A 19,427-nucleotide genomic window follows, 5' to 3' on the forward strand; every position below is an offset into this window, starting at 1 on the left:
TTTCCAAGAACTGAAACAAATAAAAGAGAGTAGGATATATTCCGGTCCCAATCATTATTGATAGGGAAATAATAATAGCAGGAAATTACTAGAGGAGCTTTCTAACCTCATATCAATATTGCACAGAAAATTCCATTTCTCTTGTCATCAGCTGAAAATGCCAAGAAGTTAAAAACATGAAGCAAAAGGTTGACATGAAGAGAATAAAATCTGTTTTGTCCCCACCCACTCTAGTCCAACATAAGGCTAACAAGCTAGGAGTCTGAATTCACCTGCTCTTTCAGTAACCCAAGTTAGCCCAACCTCTTCGTGTAAACTTCTACTTTAATAGTAACTACAAACTACTAATAATGCCAACATGGAATACACAAGGATTGTCAAAGGTAGTGTCCCATAACTCAATATTTTGATAAGTATTCCTCCTTCCTTACCTAAGAATGTGCAAGAGAACTGGGACATATTTATTTCGTTCTTTCAAAGACAACTTGTAACTTAAAATACGTTGTTTAGTATCACTGAATAAATTACCAATGCAGTAGACAAGGAAATTATTTCAATAGTTAAACCAAAGCATATTGTAACAGAGGTTGTCAAAAGCTTGATGCATTTTTAACATACGGTTGCAATAATTGACTGTAGGTTAAGAAACAACGTTGTTCAGCCATGATTTTCTTTTTCTACCCTAGCTATCACTGCCCTAAAGGATCACCTCGGTTGGAGACATAGCCTCCTGCTTGTTGGTGTACTTCAATTCAATATTGTTGTTTGTGGATCTCTACTACGACCAATGAAAATCCAAAAAAAACTACAAGTTGAAGATACTCCAAAAAATCCAAAAAAAGAGTGTGTGGAAACAGAATACATACTTGAAAATGAGAAAACACTTACTTCAATTAACTCCATAGACTCTGGAGTCGAAATAGCTACCTCACCTCAGAAAGTAAATGAAAACTTGAAACCAGAGACAAAATATGTAGCCCCTCGGGAAAATTCCCAAATGATGGAAGAAGCACGTGGGACCGTTGCGAAACCAAAAGTCACACTCTTAGACTTTTCCATTTTGAAAAACTGTGGTTTTATTTGTTATGCTCTGTTTGGCCTTTTTGCTACACTTGCATTTTTTGCCCCTTCTCTGTACATAATTCCACTGGGTATCAGTCTTGACATTGATAAAGACCACTCTGCCTACATGTTGTCTGCAATGGCCATCGCTGAAGTTTTCGGAAGAATTGGCGCTGGCTGGATTCTCAATAAGAAGCCCATTCGCAGGATTTATATTGAGCTCATTTTCGTCGTTTTGTTATGCTTGGCTCTCATTTCCTTTCCCTTTGCTACAGAGTTTTGGGGACTGATGGTGTGTAGCGCATTTTTTGGATGTATGTTAGGGACAGTTGCAGGAACCCACATTCCAATGCTAGCAGATGATGACGTTGTGGGTATCGAGAAGATGTCTTCCGCAGTTGGAGTGTATGTTTTCATTCAGAGCATAGCTGGGTTGGCTGGCCCACCACTTGGAGGCAAGTTTACTTTTACATTTTTCTAAACCTAAAACCTTTTAGTTTTAATCCGCGACAACTATTTAATTTGTATTTGGGGGTGTTACTTTTAGTTTAACTAAAATTGTGGAACTCCATCTATCTAATTGGAGTATGCTTGCAGGTGGTTTTAGCTTCGTGCAAAGGGACAATGTGGGAAACAGTCTCCAGTGGTCCAAAAATTCACCAGGGAAGGTACTGACTCAACATTTAAGTTCCCTTACAGTGGACTTGAATGTAGACAGTGGTGCATCCCATTTTAGTTAACACCTGAAGCTCTGTAACCTTAACATCCCAAATGTAAATCGTTTCAGTGTATTCGCAGGATTTATATTGAGCTCCTGCGAATACACTGAAACGATTTATTGATGTATTGATGAACCTTAGAAGTCTCAAATTTAACTAAGAGAGCAGCCATATCAATTTGTCAATCTCTAGCTCGTTTTTCAAGTCTCATCCAAATTCACGAAACCCAGTTCTAAATGCAGTTATGATTTAAAATACAGACACTCCACGGTCGCTTGTCCCTATTTCATTATTTCACATGTTTTTTCAAAGCCTGTTTGGATTCCAAAACATGTGAATTTCATATCAAATTAAGCATTTGCAAGTATTTTGTGCTCCAAATTCTTGAATGCTGGTAGATTTATAGAATCCAGTATTTGCTTGTAAGAAAATAGTACAAATTATTGACCACATCTAGTGCTTACAATATAAGGCTTAAAGTATACTGGTAACAGTATATTCAGAAGTTTAAGACTATGCCGCGTATCTGGAACATTCTACTGATCTTTTAGAGAGCAAAGCTATTTGTAGAATGTCTTAAAATGACATAGTGCTAATATCTTTCTCTTGTACAAGATTAGTAGAAAAATGTTGATCTGGAGGATAATCTTAATCTTCTCAATGTAATGTCACAATTTCAAAATAAGCACATATTGTAGAGTACACCTGGATTACATACGAAATGTGGCAAGACCATATTTCCCTGTTCATTTGTTGCATCTCAATCAAACTGAATGGAAAACAGTTTCTCTCAGCATAACCCATAAAGATTTGAGGCTTTCTATCTAACTTAACTGAAGGTGTTACAAAACGAGTTGACACAATAATTGGTTACATTACGCCATATGAGGAGCCAAAGTTGCAGGTTGCCCAGTATCTCTCAGAGACGGAATCTGTAACTTTAATTATACGCACTGACCATCAGGTTACATATTATATATCATTTAATAGACAGTGGTGTAAAAATCTGTAGTGCATGGGAACAAAGCCTTAAAGTGAATTCTGGTCGACAATTCATGGGGATGGTAATATTTATATGCCTCAATCCAACTTTGTTAGTAAAAACTGGTTTCACACAAGTAATATATAGAATTAACTTTTATCTATTGATTGGCAAGAAATGATTAAGTTCACAAAAAGTCATGTTTTTCGATTCAGTCAGATTGGAGAAATAACTTTTCATGTAATGTGGCGACAGTTACAAATATATTTACTTTCTTACTAATGAAAACCATATTATCTTTATACTCTAGGTGTCCTTGTGGATCAAACTCAGAATTATGGGTCAGCATTCTACTCCTGCGCCATTGGCATGGCGCTAGCAGCCATATGTCTGGCCTTAGTAAGGCCCTGCAAGAAAGGCCTCTGCAGACGTAAGCCAAAACAATCTATAGTAGAAGGGGCTCATAACGAAAAAAAAGTTTTCGAAGATGTACCAGATGACTTTCTTGAAATGGATTTTTGTAAATCTGAAGGATCAGTACATCGTAATGAAATCAATTTTTAAATAATTTTACATTCGCACCAACCAAACAAGATATGAATAAAGATAATGCACCAACAATGAACCAACTACTTTAAAATGTGCGCTTTAAAGGGAATGCATAATCTAGCAATGTGAAACCCAAAAACTAACAATTTCGTAGAAGGTTGCTATTTTCTTAACAATTTATTTGCCCATAGTGGGCAGCTGTGTTTCCTCTCTAGATTTCATTTTAGATGAACGAACTAGGCATTTGCTTTACCTTCTGGCAACGGCAAAACAACAAATCATACATCGTTTGTATCCTGCTTCATCACATCTGGGTGCATCTGTAGCTTAAAAAGCAGCATTGTATTGAAGATGCTATGAATTCAAATGCTGTACCGAAAATAAATTATTCCTATCTTGATAGCATGATACATACAGAAGATCATGATTTTAAACAGAGCAAAGTGCATTTGACATCAACAAAACAGTTTTATGGCCAGTTATTTATGATGAAATTCCAGACAGACGTTTTTGCATACGCTCCAAAGTAATTTGCCTTTCTGTTTTTAGAGTGTTATATTTATTTAAATGTGTATTTATAAAGTTATTCTAGAGATCTTATCGACTCCCACTGGACCAAGATGTAAGCAACGACTATTAACACTTAAGGGGAAATATTATTTTAAGCCTGTAATCATTTTCCTTTTGTGACTCAAAAATGCGGCTTTACACACCTTACTGTTACAAAGACCTATGTTGCAAGCAATGCTGCATATCATGTACTTTAACAAAAAATTAGCATGTCACCCAATGAGTTTGTTGTCGGAATCTCCAGTTTTTTAATAATGATGTTGATTTTAAGAAAAGCTAAAGTAAAACGTATCTGTAAAATTGTTACAGCATTTAGGATGGTGTGTGGGCTTTCAAACTCTGATGTTAATCAGTAACTACTCCAAAAGTTAACTCAGGGTGTAGTGGCTTGTTGTATATGCTTAAAATTCGGAATGAAAAAAATATTGTACAACTGATTAAAAGAACTGGTATCCCTGGCTGGCTAATTACAAACAGGGACCCTTTTCTATCAATTGTAAGTGTGCTGACACAAAGATGAATAAAAAATCGAAATTAATACATGGGAAATAATCACAACGTTTGCTTTTCTATATCATACAAGTAGGACAACTAGTAAACACATGCATGGAGGAACTTTGTTAACTAATGAGTATAGCTTCATCTATTGTACCTTAGAAGAAATACCATCGACATCTGAAGCATCAGTTAGAGGTGAGTTGGTACACTCGCCCCATTTTCTTTATGCATTGTGCTCTTTACCCACCCAAAAGCTTATTGAGCCATGAGCTGTGTCATTTTCAATGCACCATCACTTAAATTTCAGCAGTTCACAATTATTTTGACCAATCGTATCCTCCTGGTGGCATATGGCGGAAGAGTATTGGTCTAATGAGTGGTGGCCCCAGGTATTGGGCCCATGCCCATCCCCTAAACAATGAAATGAAATGAATTTGTACTTGTAAAGCGCACTTATACCCCAACCGGGGTTTCCTGGTGCTGTACGCATACCGCTCTGGAACCCTTCCTGGCTTTTCCCTGTGAAACGTCCAATCCTGGGCACCCCCAAGGTGAAGCCAGGCATCCCAGCGCTGTTGGGGCCATTGTGGAGATTAAGCAAGCTATTGCCCAGAGTTGCAGCGTGGGACCCATGATAAGAATAGGCACCGAGGCGAGAATTATCAGGTCCGAGGAAATTGAGCCCAAGACCCGCCGAGGCGGGAATTGAACCCTGGTCCCGGGCCAGACCTCTGCATCAGGGTCTGCCGCTCTAACCATTGAGCCACACTTCTCCACGCAGAAGCAGTGTGGAATCTTGGGATAACCATTGATAACAAACGGTCCATGAAAAATCTTGTCAACCTCGTATTGGGCACTCACTAAGGGATCCTGGGGAAACTACGTAAAATCTTCAAATGAATACCAATTGAATCCAGGAAACCTTTGGTGCAGGGTCTTATCGTAAGCTGCCTGGACTACGGGAATGCTTTATTAGCTTCCCTAAATAAATATATTTTTTCCAAACTGAAGATTTTGCAGAACACCGCTGCCAGACTTGTCCTAAATCTTCCACTGAGATCTCCATCAGCTCCCAGTCTGAGGACCCTTCAGAGGCCGCTTTAAAATTCCTTTGCATCACCCACAAGATCATATATGAAACGGGACCCCGTTATCTAGTGAAAAAGCTTAACAGGTATCAGCCAGGAAGACAGTTGAGGTCCAGCTCAAAATCCTCTCTCACCCCACTACGAATCCGCACCGTACGATGCAGAGGACGATCCTTTTCTTTTCTTGCTCCCCCACCTTTAAAATATCTTTTCTCTATCTCTGATCACAAGCATTTTCAGAAGGAATTAAAGACGTGTTATTTGATCAGAAATAAAGCTGCCCATTTCTGACCGTCAGTCTATTGGAGTTCGGCAAACGCCAAGAGACCTTTTGGGGTGATTTGTGCGCTCAATAAGTTCCTTTGACTTTGCCTTTATATGGTGCTTTCGTCTTAACCTTCATACCTCTATAGCACAAATCACCAGTGGGCAACACCTCGTGAGTCCTACACACTGACGTCAATTCCTTCCTTTCCGTGCCAGCGGATTTGATCATATCTATCTCTCCTCTCTTTGAGACCCTTACCTCTACAAATTGAACAGTGTGCATGGAAAATGTCACATTCCATAACAACAGATTTTAAACCATGTAAGGACTGATCAGATCATCCTGTGGTGCCTGGGTTTGAGTCACACTCTATGGCCTGCAGTGATTGTGTGTCAATGAACCCAAAGGCCATTTGAGACATTGAGGCAAAACTGTACATCACCAAACACCAGAAGGTCCAGGACGACACCAGTCCAAGTGGAAGGTTCGGTCCCAGTCCAATTCCAGATCCAAAAATTGAGGTAGATATTCATCTCGACAAACCACAAGAAATCTAAGAGGGATTTGGCCCCCTTCTGCCACACACATTATCCTGAGATGGTGCGGGGTGGCACCAGACATGATGATCTCCCTCCTGAAGTATATCAAAGAATTTCATTTCCTCTCTCGATTAGGTACTTTTACTCTGCTGTGTACTGTTTGTCATGAGGATTCTCAAGTGTTTTACGGGTGTCAAAATGTTGTCCCTGTTTGCAAAATGATTACCTGAGCTGGGAACTCTGTTAAAAAATGAAACCAGACACAGATGGACAGATTTACTAGAACTTTGTACCGGGTTTGCGTGAACTGACAAATTGAAACGTTTATTTCCCTAAAATGTGTATGTCTCAGCTAATCCTGGTGCTGGACAACTTCTCATGCAGGTGGACAGATGTTTCTAGCAGCAGTGAGTACCAAGGCTATCTTGCCAATATCTGAGCGATAAGGAGTCTAATTGCATTTGTCTCCACTTCCTCACTGCATAAGGGATCAGAGGCAGTGGAGGAAATGTGTAGGCAAATATCCCTCACCAGTTCATCCATAGTGCATTGCCCACAGACCAGGGTGCGTACCGTTGGCATTTTGTGTTTTCTACAGTGGCGAACAGATTGATTTTGGGTGTCACCCATTTCTGAAAGAACTATTGCCATACTTGGGGGTTCATCTCTCGCTTGTCTACCCGTTTGACAGGTCTGAAGCGTCCTTGTCCCCCTCCCTCACCCAGCAGATGCCACAACTAGGAGCAAAATGTGATGAGGATAGACCCAATGTCATATTGATTGTGCCTTTGCTGGCCGCTCAGTGGAGTGAATTCCTCCTATTTTGTTTTGTCTGGTTGCAAATCAACCTGTAAAATTCTATGAGTGTTAATTGTACTGTTGTCAATGTTAAGAAATTGATAAGCATTTGCTGTTGTCGCTGCTCCATCTACAGTGAACAGTCAGGTTGTCTAGATGGCCTCCCCATCCTGCTAATAAAGAGTCTGTGGTAATAATCACTTTCGCTTGAGGGTCGGCCAACTATGTGCTCAGACACTCCTGTTGTGCATGTATCTGCAGTGGAGTGTGTGGCACTATTGCAGTGCACTAGGGCTATCATTACCAATTTCATGATTGTTCTCACTGTTAGTGTGTAATGTCTAATAATGAGATAGCTGCCTCTGAAGGGACATCACTTTCTCTTGGTTGGTATAGGCTTTGTCTGTTCCCGTGTTTAACGCCGCCCCTAGAAAAGTCTGTATCTGCTGCACGCAAAAGTGTGAGTTTTTGGCATTGACTGTGAAACCTAACCTGCGAAGAAGCGACACATCTGTCCGAGTATGCAATAGACATTGTTTGTGACTGCTTCTCTTTGTCAGCCAGTCGAACAGGTACATAAGCACATGAATGGTGTTGCAGTGCAGGTGTTGTGCAAACACTGCTAGGCATTTCGTTTATATCCATGGTGATGTAGTGACCCTGAAGGACAGTACTTGGAACTGATAGAGTTGTCAACTTACATTGAATCTGAGGAAAGAAAAATGCGCTGAGTGGATCGGGATGTGCAAAAATCCATCTTTGACATCAAGGGTTGCCACATGATCTGCCACATGATCTGCTCTTAGCAATGGAATGACGTCCCGCTGGGTGGTCATCTTGAAATGCTTGACACTGGCCTGAGATGGAGGCCAGGCCACAGAGTGCGGATTTCCTATAGGATGAGGAAGTACTAAGAGTATAACCCACTGTCCCCTTTTGTGAGGAGGCAGAGGTTGTATACCACCAATATAGAAAAGTGCTTCCATTTCCTCTTGCAGCAGTCTTTGATACTCCTTACCGGTAAGGTGATGGAGGGTGCTTGGCGGTGTGAAACTCCAAGCAGTATCCTTGCTGGTCAGTGGAAAGAAAAAAGTTGTCTGAGCTTATTTCCTCCAACTGCGGAAGGAGTAAGCAGATTCTTCCCCAGCAGCAGTTGTGCTATCAAAGGGAATGGTAAGTAACTGCTGGGGGTTGGGGTACCCTTTCCTGGGCCACTTTTCTCTGCGTTTCCCCTTTAAAGAGGCTTTTTAGGCTGTGGTAGAGCTCCTTTTTGCTTGACCTGCCTGAAAAGGCTGATGCCTAAAGCTGGAATACCGTGGTGTTGCTACAGCGTTGGTGCTCGCACACCATGCATATTGGCACTGAAGACCAATCTTGACAGTTTGTATCTAGACTGCCTGCATGACTTTTACTCTGTCTGTGTCCTTTTTCATTTTCTCCATCCTCATGCCCGCTTGTGGGACAGCCAAATATTCACCATAAAAGCCCCACAATGGGTTCTGTAAGGCCCCACAAACTGGGGGCTTACAGAACCCATGGACAGAGACAAAAGTGAGAGTTAGCCATGTCTGCTGGCCTGCTGGTCATTTACGGTACAAAAGGGGGTGGTGATGGACGGAGCCTCTGAACCAATCAAACACTCACACCCAGTCAAAAGATCTAGGTTTAATCCATCACCGTTCTTTAGCCCACTCTGCCACTCCAGTTCAGACATGGCCATATGCAAATCAGATTGACCCTGTGCCTCATGGGAACAGTCCAGCCCGAACTGCCAAGCCATGCCTTCCCTGGACCGGAAACAAGCTTCCTATGAACTGTTTCTGGCATTTCAGCCGTCTTCAGCCAGGCTTGCTTGAATCCAGTGGCAAAGTGAGCAAGGGACTCACATCTGAGCATAACCTGCCAACTTATGGCGAACAAAGCGGTACAAAAGAGGGTGGTGATGGACGGAGCATCTGAACCAATCAAACACTCACACCCAGTCAAAAGATCTGGGTTTAATCCATCACCGTTCTTTAGCCCACTCTGCCACCCCAGTTCAGACATCGTCATATGCAAATCAGTCTGACCCTGTGCCTCATGGGAACAGTTCAGCCCGAACTGCGAAGCCATGCCTTCCCTGGACGGGAAACAAGCTTCCTAGGACGTTTTCTGGCATTTCAGCCATCTTCAGCCAGGCTTGCTTGAATCCAGTGGCAAAGTGAGCAAGGGACTCACGTCTCAGCATACCCTGCCAACTTATGGCAAACAAAGCGGTACAAAAGGGGGTGGTGATGAACGGAGCATCTGAACCAATCAAACACTCACACCCAGTCAAAAGATCTGCTGGTCATATAACCAGCTATTATCAAAAAGAAGGGAGGTCTCCTTACAAATCCAATCTGGGACAAGGAGTGATATGTGATCAAAGAGGGAGAAGTCCAAATGCTTCCCTGAGGGAAAAACCTATTGTATATCCCCCCTCATAACTCAAGATACCAACAAGTTGGCAACCACGTTTCAAAAATAGTGCAAATATATAAAAAATTAAAATAAATCAGTATAGAAATTGTACAATGTATTACATATAATGCATTGATAAATACAAATTTACAAAATTACAGTGCCATGCAATAAAATTAAAAATGTGTCAATTCACATAAAGAACAATAAAATACAGGTTGTCGACGCAGCGTTTCGGTTTGTGTAATAACACCTTCATCAGGACAATGTTCTTATTTGTTAAAAATTGAGAATGATTTCCACCTCTGTAGTCAATTAGAGGGTATTCTTCACCGAGTCACCCTCTTATACTTGGGAGCTTCTGTTTGACATGATTCAATACTGGGTTTGCATTTCAGCACAGATACCTTCAGGTTTCTCAGCGATTATGCTGGATTTTTTATACGTAGGGGTGGGGGCAGCCCAGAATGAATAGCCACAGTCTTTCTGCCCCCCTCAGGGGCATATCTGGGCAGTAGCGCCCGTTTTCCCCCTCACACAAAAATGTATGGAAAAAGTGATCTTTGTAAGCTAAATTTGAGGTTTGCAGGGAATTCTGGGTAGGAAAATGTTGGGGGACCCACGCAAGCCATACCTTGCTGGACTCCCCTGGGTATCTAGTTTTCAGAAATGTGTGGGTTTGGTAGGTATCCCAAGATGGCCGCCGAGCCTGGAGCCAAAAACCCAGGTGACTCCCCTTGCAAAACCAGGTTGTTTTGTGATAGGTCATTTTGATGTCTACTCAATACGTTTTGGGGCCTTGCCTATCGCGAGTACTTGGGGCATCCACATGGGTGCTAGGAAATTTGTGGATCTATGCAGATTCCATAATTTTCCACTACAGATATGTGAGGAAAATGTGTTTTTTGTTTACAAAGTTTGAGGTTTGCAAGGGATTCTGGGTAACAGAACCTGGTGGAAGCCAGACAAGTCACCCCATCCTGGATTCCCGTGGGTGTCTAGTTTTTAAAAATGTATAGGTTTTCTAGGTTCCCTAGGTGCCGGCAGAACTATTGTTCAAAATCTACAGGAATGCACTTTGCAATTAAAGGGTCAGTTTTATTGTGAAAATGTAGTGTGTACACGTTGCATTTTGGGTCGTTTCCTGCTGCAGACACTAGGCCTACCCACACAAGTGAGGTACCATTTTTCTCGGAAGACTTTGGGGAATGCGGGGTCGGTGGAAGTTTGTGGATCCATGCAGATTCCAGAACTTTCCACCACAGAAGTGTGACGAAAATTTGTTTTTTGTTTACAAAGTTTGAGGTTTGCAAGGGATTCTGGGTAACAGAACCTGGTGGAAGCCAGACAAGTCTCCCCATCCTGGATTACCCTGGGTGTCTAGTTTTCAAAAAATGTATAGGTTTGCTAGGTTTCCTTAGGTGCCGGCAGAACTAGGGTTCAAAATCTACAACTAGGCACTTTGCAAAAAAAGGGTCTGTTTTCACTGTAAAAATAAAAGTGTGTCCACGTTGTGTTCTGAGCCGTTTCCTGACGCGGGCACTAGGCCTATCCACACAAGTGAGTTACCAATTTTATCGGGAGACTTAGGGTAACACAGTATTGTAGAGCAATTGTTATTACCTATTGACTTTCCATGCATTTCTGCCTTCCAAATGAAAGACAACGTGAAAAAGAAGTCACTTTGAAAAATGTCCTATAATTTTCATGCTAGTATGTGTACTCACAATTTCGGAAATGTGCAAATAGCTACTGTTTCTAAACTCTATATTTTGTTCAAATTTTAGAAATACATAGAGGTCTTTTATCCCGATTTTTCACTGAATATATTCTCCCAAATTAATTGCTATATACCGGGTACATAATAAAAAAACATTCCAAGACGCTGCTCATTTATTGGCTCTGGGTTCATAGGGTTCTTGGTAAACCTACAAGTCCTATATATCCCCACAACCAGAAAGGTTTCAAACATCTGGCATAAGTGGAAGAAGTTACAGGTAAGAACGTTGGCACAAATGGTAGTTTTTTTCAATTTGTTTTCAATTTTTCCTATTTTCAACTGTTATTTTCTATAAAGAAGTCTTGAAGGATCTACACAAATGACCCCATGCTTAATTCAGAATGTTGTCTAATTTTCTAAAATGTATAGCTTTACAGGATCCATTAGCACACTATTCTGGAACCCAAATAGGATTAGTGGTGAATTAGTTTAGGGAAATATGAAATTAATGTGTGCGGTGGACATGTGAGTCTGTTAGTTGGATTGAAAAGGATTGTGGAGGCGGGCATCCGAGATGGCCGCGTGAGCACAGCGCTCCCCGGACCCCCGCCACTCCCGGCATGATATCCTGAACTTATCCTGACTTTTTACGAGGATTTGTATAGAGGACACTGGGCTGATTGCCCTGGACTTTTTGGAATTCGATTTGGACCCGGGGTTCCGGAGTTACGTCTGTTCGAACTTTCGGGCTCCACTCTCGAGGTACGCCCGGGACTGGGTGAGGCTCAGTGGCCGTCTTGAAGTTGAACAACAACGGCAGGGGGATTCGACCTGTGGGTCCCCCTCTTAAGTTTCGGTTTAGTTTCTGCCTCAGACTGAGACATCTGGCAGAGGAGCCTGGCCTGGGCTGCAGTCGGGGCACGGAACGGCTGTCGGGCCTTTGGCTAGCTTATTCTCCTATCTGTTGGCCCTTCTACTAGTGGTGCCCTAGCTGCGGTTCTTTGGTCCCGAGGCCCTACTTTCCTGTGGCCATTCCATCCAGCCTGGTTAATCACCTGGTGACGCAGTTCTGATATGGCGGGCAGAGGGGACCGAGAGACTCGGAAGACCAAGACGCCCCTGCGTGGGGGCCCGGTCCAGTCTAACGTGATGGACCGCTACACCCATGCCAAGGGGTCCCCCGGAGCCGCCCTGCCCGGAGCCAGTAATGCTGATCTCACTGTGGACGCGTCAACGGAGCCTTCTTTGCAGGACATCATGGGCGCCATTTCTGCCATGAAGGAGACGATAGGCCAACAATATGAAGCTTTGGCCCACAAAATCGACACCGTGGCCATTGATGTCAACTTGATTCGTGCTGACCTGTCGAAAACCAATGAGAAGGTGAAGTCACTGGATCTTAAGTCATCCAGTCTCACGGAGGACGTTTCGGAGATACAGACGGAGGTCGGCAACCTTCGCAGGGTAAACGACTTCATGACCCGGCGCTTGGAGGACTTTGAGAACAGGGCACGTCGCTGTAATGTACGCGTGGTCGGAGTTCCGGAGAATCCAGAACCTCACTCTGTTGATCTCCTTGTTGAGGACTTGATCCAGAACCACCTCTCTCCGTCTGGTCTGACGAAGTTTTTCGCTGTGGAACGTGCCCATCGTGTTCCGGGGGGCAAGGGTAAACCAGGTGCCCCGCCGAGGCCTATTGTTGCGAAACTCTTCCATTATAGGGATCGGGACGCTATCCTGCAAGCATCGCATGTGAAGGGCCCGGTGGCCTTTGAGAACGCCACGGTGAACTTCTATCCGGACTTTTCTCAACAGGTCCAGAGACAGCGTATGGGCTTCCGTGATGTCAAGAAACGTCTCCGAGACATGGGGCTTCGCTACGCCATGCTTTTTCCGACCAGGCTGCGCGTTGAGTACAACGACCGAACCTTCTTCTTTGATCGGCCTGATTCTGTAAATGACGGGATGGACTCTCTGCCTGATCGATCTCCTGAGACTGAGTCCGCCGCCCACCCGGGTGGTGCTGAGGGTGGTGTGGAGAGCTGAACAATCTTCCTACGCCTGGGCCCTCGAATAGAGTAAACTCTTCAGGGATTTGATGCCTCAGTGCCTCTGCTGTTTGTGTATTCTCCTCATTATCTGTCTTACTCGGGGTGGCGGGTGGGCCGGAGCCTTTCCTCCTCCGGGGTTCTTTTTGTAGAATGGGGGTTCTTGGGCGACAGGCACACTGCATGTTGGGGTGGCTATTTAGCATTTTGCAGGGGTGCAGGGTGGGGGGTGTTTTCTTGATTGTTGGGGGGTGGGTGGTTGGGATGTTCGATGTTTTTGTGTTATGTTTTCAAGGCGAATCAATCTGGCTTCTGCTCCTTTTTATGTCATGCTCATTGCGGGGGGGTTTCGGGGTTGCTGTGTGGGATGGGGGGTAGCGGGTTGAGGCTTGTTTCATGGAATGTTAATGGTCTGGGAGATCGCATTAAGCGGAGTGTGGTGTTAAAATGTCTACGCCGTTTATCTCCCGATATTGTTTTCTTGCAGGAAACTCATTTGGTGGGCAATACTTGTCGTGCGATGAATAGGTGGGGGTATCGACTTGCTGCACATTCGGGGTTTACCACGGGTTCCAGGGGGGTGGGTATCCTTGTTCGGGCTTCCCTCCCCCTAGCTATTGATGATGTGATCCTTGATGATCGGGGGCGTTATGCTGTCCTCGTGGGTCGCTATGAAGGTCGTACCCTCTCCTTGTTTACTGTTTATGTGCCCCCCGGCCTACAGACTTCTACCTTTGCCGATTTGGGCCGTGTGTTGTTGGACCTTCCTGATAGTACTCTTTTTCTTGCAGGCGATTTTAATTCTGTGATCTCCGGTCTACAAGATCGCTACCCCCCGAGGGATACTCCTTTAGCCCAACAGTGGTTAGGTGGGTTTTTGGATACGTTTGGTTTGGTGGATTGCTGGAGGCTCCTGCATCCTACCCAGCTTCAATACACTTTCCGTTCGGGGGCCCACGGGAGTCTGTCTAGACTGGATTATTTCCTGATGCCCGCGGCGCAGACGCCGGCGGTGCGTGAGATCAGACACCTCCCCCGGGGCATCTCCGATCATTCTCCGCTCTGGCTTTGTTTTGAGTTAGGGGTGGAGGCGGTGGGCCGAGTGGCGCCAATTAACCCCTGGTATATTGCCTCCCCTGAGACCCGAAACCTTTTGACTAAGTCTTTAGATGCTTACTTTTTGGACAACGAGGGGTCGGTTTCCTCGGCGGTATCCCTGTGGGAGGCCTTTAAAACAGTGATTCGTGGGCAGGCCCTTTCTCTAATTGCTGAATCCAAGAAGGCTAGGAATCGGGAGGTGGTGGACCTTGAGATAGAGATTGCTGAGAGGGAGGCCGACTTAGAGTCTGAGATCACCTCTGATAAACTCCACGCCCTGGGTCTGAAACAATTTGCTTATAAATCCTTGGTCACAGATGCGGCTAGACTGATGTTCCGGGAACAGCAGGGTCGTCTGTATGATGTGGGGGACAAAGCGGGTAAATTGTTGGCATGGTTGGATAAGAAAGAGAGAGCGAATCGTGTGGTGCCTGTGATTCAGTCATCGAATGGTGTCGGAGTGACAGACCCGGTTGGAATAGTTGAATGTTTTGCTGAGTATTTTCGTGTGGTGTATACCCCTGTGTCTGGACGGGATGTGGCTGACTCTCGTCTTTTGTTGCGCGATATAGCTTTGCCCAGTGTTTCCGATCTGGACCGTGTCTCGTTGGAGTCCCCTTTTACTACGGATGAAATAGCGACTGCCATTCGTTCGCTCCGTTCGGGCAAGGCATTGGGCCCGAATGGGTTGCCAATTGAGCTGTACAAGCTACGCCCTGACAAGGTAGCGCCCTATCTTCGTGCCATGTTTTTGGAGTCCCGGGAACGGGGTATTCTCCCGTATGACCAGCGTCTTGCCACGATAGTCGTAATTCCCAAGGACGGGAAACCGCGGGACCTTTGTTCGTCTTATAGGCCCATTTCCCTGTTAAATGTTGAGCCTAAGGTCCTGGCTAAGCTCCTGGCAACCCGCCTGCTGACGGTCATTAGCGACTTGGTTCATCCGGATCAGTCCGGATTTATCCCGCATCGCAACACGGCTCTTAACCTACGTCGTCTTCACGGCGCTGTTGCGAGGGCGGGGCTTCTGCCGGAGCCGGCCATTTTGGCCTCGTTAGACGCCTCGATGGCTTTTGACACGGTTGAGTGGCCCTATCTTTGGGCAGCTCTCGAAAAATTTGGTTTTGGACCTGAATTTATTGGATGGGTGAAGTTGTTGTATGTGGAACCCTTAGCGCAAGTGGTGGTGAACGGTAGAGTTTCTGTCCCCTTTAGTCTTGGTAGAGGGACCCGTCAGGGTTGCCCCCTGTCTCCATTGCTTTTCGCGCTGGCCTTGGAACCGTTAGCTGCGTGGCTTCGATGGGAACCCTCCCTCAAAGGGATCCGTTGGTCACCGGACTTTGAAGACCGCGTCTCTCTTTACGCGGACGACATTCTTCTTTATCTGACATCCCCGCGTAAATCTTTGAACGTCTTATTTGATGTGCTTACTTCGTTCGGTGCTAACTCGGGCCTTGTTATTAATTGGGCTAAGTCCTGTGTGTATGTTCTCTCGGGTGTTTTGCCCTCTTTGCCGGCCAGATTCCCTATCCAGGTGGTCCAGTCTGGCTTCAAGTATTTAGGGATTTTTATTACCCGGGATTCCTCCCTCCGGTTTGAGCGTAATCTCCTCCCCCCGCTTCTTAGATTGCGACAGGATGTGGCCCGTTGGCGTAAGCTGCCCCTGTCTCCTCTGGGTAGGGCTGCTCTCTTTAAAATGATGTCTTTGCCGCGGTTCCTCTACGCCCTTCAGAACTCTTTCGACGATGTTCCTGCTACTTATTTCAGAGAAATCGAGAGTCTGCAAAGACATTTGATTTGGGATGGGCGTCCACGTATAGCCCTTGCGAAACGTACTATCCCTTGGTACGACGGGGGCATGGCACTCCCCGACATCAAGAGGTACTACTGGGCAGCCCAGCTATCGGCCATTAACCATGCGATGTACTCGCCGGGTCGCGATCCGGCGTTTGAGATGGATAAGCTCCAGTTGCCGGGAGGGGACTTTAATAGAGCGCTATACTCCAGATCGGCCGGGCGCCATCTTGTGGGCCCGACCGGGGCAGCGGTCAACGTGTGGCGCGCAGCGAATGTGAGTTTGGGATGGGAGAATCGGCTGACGCTGGCGACTCCGCTTTATGCTTCTGAACGTTTGGGATGTCTCTGGTCTTCTAAGGGCTTTGACCGCTGGGATGTGATTGGGATTTGTAAAGTGGGTGACGTTTGTGTGAATGGTCGCGTGAAATCATTCCAGGCCCTTAAGGCAGAATACGACTTGAGTGATAGAGAGTTTTTCCGGTATCTGCAAGTCCGACATGCCTTAGCCTCGGTTCTGACTCCTGATGTGGCCCTGCCCGAGTCTTCCCCCCTTGAAGATCGTATACTAGATGGACACTTGCCCGACAGCACCATCTCTCTCATCTACAAGAAGCTGATTCATAATCGCGCTGATTTGTTGGTCCGACTGTGGAAAAGTAAATTTTGCCATGTTCTGTGTCCCTACGCTTCATCCATCATATGTTATGTGTGCATGACCAATATGCATATGTTATTCCCCATTTCTGATTAAAGACGCAATTACAGTTGTGTCCACCTCTAGCATGTTAGTTTCCAGTCCTCGTGAATACTACGAATATCAGGCCTATGTAAAGTAATGTTGCCACGTTTCCCAGTGTGCACGTTATTCCATTATAAAGTCCCCGTTTCTAGGCCTCAAAAAGGGCCCGGACCACAGATTCAGCTCCTGTCTCCTGAAAGCCTCGCTGAGGAGCGATACAGCCCCCACCTGTATCCTCGACCCTTCACTCACTTCCTGCCTTGCAGTGCCCGGTGCACCCCGGCTCTGCCTCTGAGTCTGCCAAAAGTATGTTATAGTTCCTGTTATCAGTTCAGTCCTTCTTCTGCATTCCTAAGCTACTGAACTGCATCAATAGTTTCCGTCATTGTCTAGCCTTCTCGTCTCCACGTTAGAGAAATACTGTATTTAATGGTCATTTAGTATTCTTCATCACGCACTACATGTAGAATAATGCATGGTCCAGTCTTAGAATCAAGTTAGCTTTTCCCCTCATGACTTCTAGTTTATATCAACATGTTCCCTAAACATCAGATACCAGATAGGGTTTAGGTACATGTCGCTCCGACCCTCCAGACTCTAGTCTCTGCTCCTAACACAGAGTTCATAGCCCCCAGCTTCTCCTAGTAACACGTCATTGCTAGTTTTCGCGCACCATTAGGTTAGAGGTCCCGGCTCCTTAGGTAGCCCCCTCCAATGTTTCCGCCCATTCATGACATATTCTGTTACGTTTTGCATCACATGTCTAAGTAAACTCCCAGTTACACCTCTTATTTCTGTTATCTCTCGCGACTGCTACGCGTCACGCCTTCTGCTCCACCCACTGCTACGCCTACTGCAATGTAATGCTATGTGTTTGCGCTATGTATATAAATCAATGTTTTGTTATTGAATGTTAGCGCGCTCATCCCAGACCCAGCCCCGGCAGCTGCCAGGCCTTATTGTCCTGTTCCCATGCAGGTTGTCCTGATCCTGTCCTTATGCTGTAATAAACCTGCAGAAACTCCTACTACCTCGAATCTTGACTCTTATTTATTGAGCTATCTGTTATGCTATAAGTCTAGTCAAAAATAGGGTATTATTTATTTATTTACCACATAATGGCGCCCGAATAGGGACTTGCCCTTTCCCCACGCGTCGGTGAAGCCACGCCGACCCCCTGACCCTCTGCAGTCGTGACGGAACCATACCGTGCACTGGCAGATATTTCTGCTCCAAGTATCCCTCAGGCCCACGGAGGAGACGGAGGAGGCGGTCCAGCATCCGAACGAGACGGTGGAGGAACGCGGCGAGTCCCGACCAGAGCCCAAGCCGAGAGTCCAAGGTCCGAGGTATCCGGAGGCCCACCCGTAACTGAAGTCCGAAGTCCGAAGTTCGTCGTCGTAGTCCAGTCCCGTCCGAGGCCTTCCGTTCCGTGCTGCCCGGTGAGTACCATTGCTGGGGTAGTGTCTAGACAGGGTCAGTCTAAATTGACTCCTGGTCCGTGGGTTGGTGGTACCCAAGCCCACAAACGAAGTGTTCACCTAGGTGGATACGGGTCTTGATGCGTTCCTTTATGGGACCGGTATGTTCCGTACTGTTACAGCAGTGCATCCAGTAACTCTAGTCTGTTCCGTTCTCGAGAATTCTGTTCTGTTTCTGTTCTCAGTATTTTCAGGTAGTATTCTGTTCGAACTGTTATTTATAATGTTGTTTAATGTATTTTCAACGTCGTGGTATGCCTGAATTGTTTTCCCAATTGTTATTGTTTTTCGTGTATTGTATTGTGTTCCGATTCAAGTTTAGAATGCCGCTCTTTTCCAAGTTACGTCAGTTAAAAACTAGAAAGGGTCTGCTGGAAGCAGCAGTTCCTGTTCCGCTTAGGGACAGTCCAGGTCACTTTATGTATCAGAAACATGGCATAAGCGCCATATTGTATCTAGATTTATGGGTAGAGTATACCAAACAGTTAGAAGAAAAGTATAGATGGCCCGTATCGGGTACATGGGATGCCGAAAGTATCATGCGAGTAGAAGAAGCATTATGGAAAAAGAAAGCCAGACAGTCACAGAAAGATGCCATCGAGTTATGGCGTAAGGAAGCGCATAGAAGAACGGAAAAGGAAGTCAGAAAGTCAGAGTTAAGTAGAGAATCCCAAGAACGAGCCCAAGAAAGAGAATTAATCGAGATAGGTGAACAAGTCAAAGCCGAACAGTCAGACAGACAGAGGCATGCCCTTATTAAGGGTATGTATCCTCTCCTTGCCGAAGGCTTGCCAAAAGCGACCCCAGAGGCACCCAGTAATTTCCCGCCACCATTAGTTCCGACCAAGCTACGTCACAAACCGACCGCAGCTGATATTTTTATTTCGTCCTATTTGGACGACACAGTTCCAGAATATGCAAATCCAGTTCGCGCTCCACCTGTCCCTGTAAATCAGGCACTTCCCGTTCCTCCAGACACCGGAGTACCTGTTACGGTACCCCCGGGTCAGCCTGCCATACAAGTTCAGC

The 19,427-nt window shown here is 45.3% G+C and overlaps 1 protein-coding gene and 1 long non-coding RNA gene across 2 annotated transcripts in view; one reads left to right on the forward strand and one right to left on the reverse strand.

Moving 5' to 3' along the window:
- LOC144767283 (monocarboxylate transporter 7-like) overlaps nucleotides 1–4,422 on the forward strand; it is a 37,927-nt gene extending 33,505 nt beyond the window's left edge. The window contains exons 5-6 of the mRNA XM_078650790.1: nucleotides 687–1,517; nucleotides 3,074–4,422. Of these exons, the coding sequence (XP_078506916.1) occupies nucleotides 687–1,517; nucleotides 3,074–3,327 (1,085 nt within the window). The 3' untranslated portion in view covers nucleotides 3,328–4,422. The remainder of the gene's footprint in view (nucleotides 1–686; nucleotides 1,518–3,073) is intronic.
- Nucleotides 1–19,427, reverse strand: part of LOC144770067 (uncharacterized) — a 304,509-nt gene that overhangs the window by 47,269 nt on the left and 237,813 nt on the right. The window lies entirely within an intron of this gene.

The sequence above is a fragment of the Lissotriton helveticus genome, chromosome 7 (genome assembly GCF_964261635.1).
Source record: "Lissotriton helveticus chromosome 7, aLisHel1.1, whole genome shotgun sequence".
Lineage (NCBI taxonomy): Eukaryota > Metazoa > Chordata > Amphibia > Caudata > Salamandridae > Lissotriton > Lissotriton helveticus.